The following is a 4,288-nucleotide window of genomic DNA, read 5'->3' on the forward strand; positions in this document are numbered from 1 at the left end:
AACAACATTCATTATGTTACAATATAAAACCTTTTATCATTATTTCTGTAGTGAATCGTGATGATAACTATCTCAGCTGTGTTTATTGTATTAAAGATAATCCCTGCTGAAGTAAACAAACTGTTTTGTATCTAAATAATAATATATACTGTAATGTTAGTTTGGGGTTGGATTAATGTCTGTATGTGTTATAATGTATTTATAAAGACAGTAGTTCATTATTAATTAACTGCCAAGCCTGTGGTAAAATGGCTCTTTCTACTAGTCAATCGACGTAGAGAACGCTTTATTAATCTAACGCTTATATCTATTAACCTTTATTATTAACGCCGTTGTATTATGAACCTTTATTAATTAACCTTTATTATTAACCTTTATGTATGTACCCTTTATTATTAACCTTTATTATGAACCTTTATTATGAACCTTTATTATTAACCTTTATTATTATCTACAGGAAACACTCGTTATTGTTTACTGACTTTAATTTCTTCTATTGCTGCCAATAAAATAGATTTAGGATTCTTATATATTTCTTAAAAATCCTTTAATCCTTTAGATAAAGAGATAAAAGCCTGCAGCATATATTCTTTTACGTTTTCTAACACCCCTTAAAACCGAGAAGGCCTCGCAGCTTCAGTGACCCCCCCCGGTTGGGAACCACCGTCTTTAGAAGACTTTTCTTCATTTTTACAAGAATAACTGATTTTACTTTAATTCTTTATTTGAAATCCAACTATGGATTATTGGAAAATCCTGTTTTCCACCACTGAGCTACAAATAACTTGTGGAAAATACTGAAACTGAAACTGAGCAGACACAGCGAGAAATGATAAAACCTCAGAGAACAAGGCTCAGATACAAGATGTCTCGACCGGTTACTTTGATTTTAACAAGTAGAAAACGGGTTATTAGAATATGTATCAGCTTCTATGTGAATGTATTCAGTTATATTTACTTTCTTTTAGGTCAGGAAGGTTTTCTATATTCATATTTTATGTGTTTTGTGTATTTTATGTACGATCACACTGACTGGTTGTGTAATACGTGCACTTTAGCACCAGATACTTTCACTGCGTGTCGTTTATACGTGTACGGATATACACAATAACATATTTAGGATCTATGGTGCAGGTTAGATAAAGTGGAGACACAACAAGACATTTACATTTGAGTACCGATATGAGCCTTTAATAATAACATTGTAGTTCTAACAATGACTTTGAAACATGTTTTATTCATTAAATGTTATTATGGTGATCTGGTTCACTGTTAAAATCATCTTATTGTTCGATTTGAACCAAACAAAGATGTTTTCTAACATCTGGAGACCGAGTGCGTCATTACAACGCTGTTCTGTCACATTTGATCTTTTCACAGCAGTTTGGACTTTGCACTGGTTCAGAGTGCGATAATATTTAGATTAACAGTGCAGCTCTGCTTACAGTCTCCATCCTGCTGCCCCACTAACAGGAGCTGATCCATCACGCTGTGTCGGACGGATGCTGACATCATCCATAAAATGATTGTAAATAAAAAAAATAAAAAGCATGAAAGAGTACTAAAATGTAAAAAGTAAAAAAGTGTAAAAGTACCATTATTGGTTTGAAATAACTTAAAAGATTCTCAGATCAGCTGCTGATGAAGTTTGTGTCGTCGGACTTCAATCAGTTAATTATTGCAGCTTTATATACTTACTAACTGTAAGTTAATGTCTGTGTTTGATGTTGTGTTTAAGCGGTTTCTCTCCGCTCTGTGTTGCAGTGGTCCTTATTGGTGACTCGGGGGTGGGAAAGAGTAACCTGCTGTCCCGCTTCACCCGAAATGAGTTCAACCTGGAGAGTAAGAGCACCATCGGAGTCGAGTTCGCCACACGCAGCATCCAAGTGGACGGCAAGACGGTGAAGGCTCAGATCTGGGATACGGCCGGCCAGGAGCGCTACCGTGCCATCACATCAGCGTGAGTACAGAGCGCTGCAGAGTTTAATCACCTCTGGTTCCCTAACGGAGAGTAAAGGTCTGCGTTAACACGAGCTGAAGAGCCTTCCACGTATTCTTCTACAACGTTAAATACATCAGTACATCTGATTGTTTAAAGTTTTTATGTCTTTAATAAAAGGTGGTCGCTAACGAGCGGCTACATGAGACTACAGAGGTTGTAGAGAAGCTCAACAGGTCTTCACAATGTTTAGATGATCCCATTCCTGTGCAAACATTAAGCAGTAGCAACATCCAGACGCTCCCGATGTCCGTGTTATATATTCCAGCTCTGCAACTGCAAACTAAACTACAGCTGTTTTACAGAAAGGATAATAAAACTAATGAATGAGCTAAAACACTTAAATCCATCTGTACTAATAACACACTGACTGTTAGAGGCTGAGGTTACAAACTGCTCCCACTAACATCACGTATTATTATATATATATATATATATAACTGTAGATGATGACCTGAATCCCTCTGGCTCTGCTGCAGGTACTACCGCGGGGCCGTCGGCGCTCTCCTGGTCTACGACATCGCCAAACATCTAACTTATGAGAATGTGGAGCGCTGGCTGAAGGAGCTGAGAGATCACGCCGACAGCAACATCGTCATCATGCTGGTGGGCAACAAGAGCGACCTGCGTCACCTCCGGGCCGTCCCCACCGACGAGGCGCGGGCTTTTGCTGGTAAGAATGTTTGTTTAGCCATAAATGCTAATCTAACTGACAATTATTTACATTATCGCTCAATTAGTTTAGTTGTTTGGTCCATAAAATGTCAGAAAATGGCAAAAAAAAAAAAAATTGATTTGAATTTGAGAAGCTGAAATCTGAGAAATTGGATATTTGTTCTTAAAAATGGCTCAAAATTATTATTAAAATAGTTTAAATTAATTTAGTAGTTGACAGCTATAAGTCAAGATGTGCAGCAATAACAATGAGTAACAGAGAAATTATGTAAGATGGAAAATATGCCACAAAATCAGAACCAAACAGAAGTGTAATAACAAAATCAGGAATAAGATTTCTAATCATGTGAAAGATTTCATCCTAAAAAAACACCTAAAGACGCGTTTAAACAACCAAAAGCTGTCAACAAATCATAGAAATATCCGTCCGAAACATTAACTTAATGACACTATTTTATATCTGTTACTGAGATCAGATTACAGTAGTTTTAAACATTTATGTTCGTTTTTTAGGGGATGATTTGTAAGGTCTGACTTAAATCTCATTTTCAGTCCAATAACTTTATTTTTAAAGCTTTATTGGACACAAAGCGATGCACAATAACAATACGACGGGTTATAAACTATAAAACCTCACAATGTGAATAAAGTAAATGTGATTTGTGTATCCGCCCAAAGATTTCAAGGAGTTTCAAGTTTCATGGAAATGGGGTCAGTATTTAGATTTTATTTGACTTACATTAAAATACCATACATCCTTCCCTATAAAAATAAACTGCAAGGTTACTAGGATGTATTGTATTTTCCCATAATGCTGCAGACAAACAAAGCCACAAAACGTAACCGCACCGAGTGTATACAAAAAGAAAATAGCACCCGACAACAAAAATACCGAGGTCGAGTAGAAGCCCCTCACCGCCGTTAGAAAAGACTCACAACTCAGTCGACCCTGATCCAGTTCCAGCTCTAACGAGTTGTAAATTAGATTAGATTAAACTGTGTATCTTACAGTTCTCTAATGACAATAAGAGATAAACTGTTTGTAACAGAGTGAAGGTCTAACTCGATGCTTTCGCTGTCACATATTTCTCTTTAACGGGTCGAGCTGCTCTGCTATCTGAGGAATGTCACATATTTGAAATACGATTAACGTGTTGCTCAACTTTCGCCCCGCAGAGAAGAACGGTTTATCTTTCCTGGAGACGTCGGCTCTGGACTCCACCAACGTTGAGACGGCCTTCCAGACCATCCTGACAGGTCAGTACTGTGTTAGTCAGCCGGGAGAGACGTCCTCCACATCTAATCTTATTTGTATAGCGCCAATTCCATAACCAGAAGTTATCTTCAGGGAACAACTTTTCAAATGGCATCTAGACCGAACTCCTTATAACATAGAGAAGAGAGAGAGAGAGAAGGACAGAGAGAAGGTGCCCAACCATTTAGCAGAATGGTAAGAGTGTCAATCCCTGCCATCATATACCTAAGAGACTTCCTCATTAATCCCACCACCCGCCACCCCTTAAAACACAAGGCACAAAGCACACTAGTCTCTCTCTCAACACACACACAAGTCTCTGCAAGCCGGAGATACACTTGAAGCAACAGACATCCAAG

At 37.8% G+C, this 4,288-nt stretch overlaps 1 protein-coding gene across 1 annotated transcript in view; it reads left to right on the plus strand.

Annotated features, from left to right (window-relative positions):
* LOC118320855 (ras-related protein Rab-11A-like) overlaps positions 1-4,006 on the plus strand; it is a 10,975-nt gene extending 6,969 nt beyond the window's left edge. Inside the window, exons 2-4 of the mRNA XM_035651978.1 lie at positions 1,739-1,960; positions 2,479-2,672; positions 3,851-4,006. Of these exons, the coding sequence (XP_035507871.1) occupies positions 1,739-1,960; positions 2,479-2,672; positions 3,851-4,005 (571 nt within the window). The 3' untranslated portion in view covers position 4,006. The remainder of the gene's footprint in view (positions 1-1,738; positions 1,961-2,478; positions 2,673-3,850) is intronic.
* The last annotated feature ends 282 nt before the right edge of the window (positions 4,007-4,288 follow it).

Source organism: Morone saxatilis, unplaced genomic scaffold (assembly GCF_004916995.1).
Source record: "Morone saxatilis isolate NCDOM2014 unplaced genomic scaffold, NCSU_SB_2.0 Contig11, whole genome shotgun sequence".
NCBI classification, from domain to species: Eukaryota; Metazoa; Chordata; class Actinopteri; family Moronidae; genus Morone; species Morone saxatilis.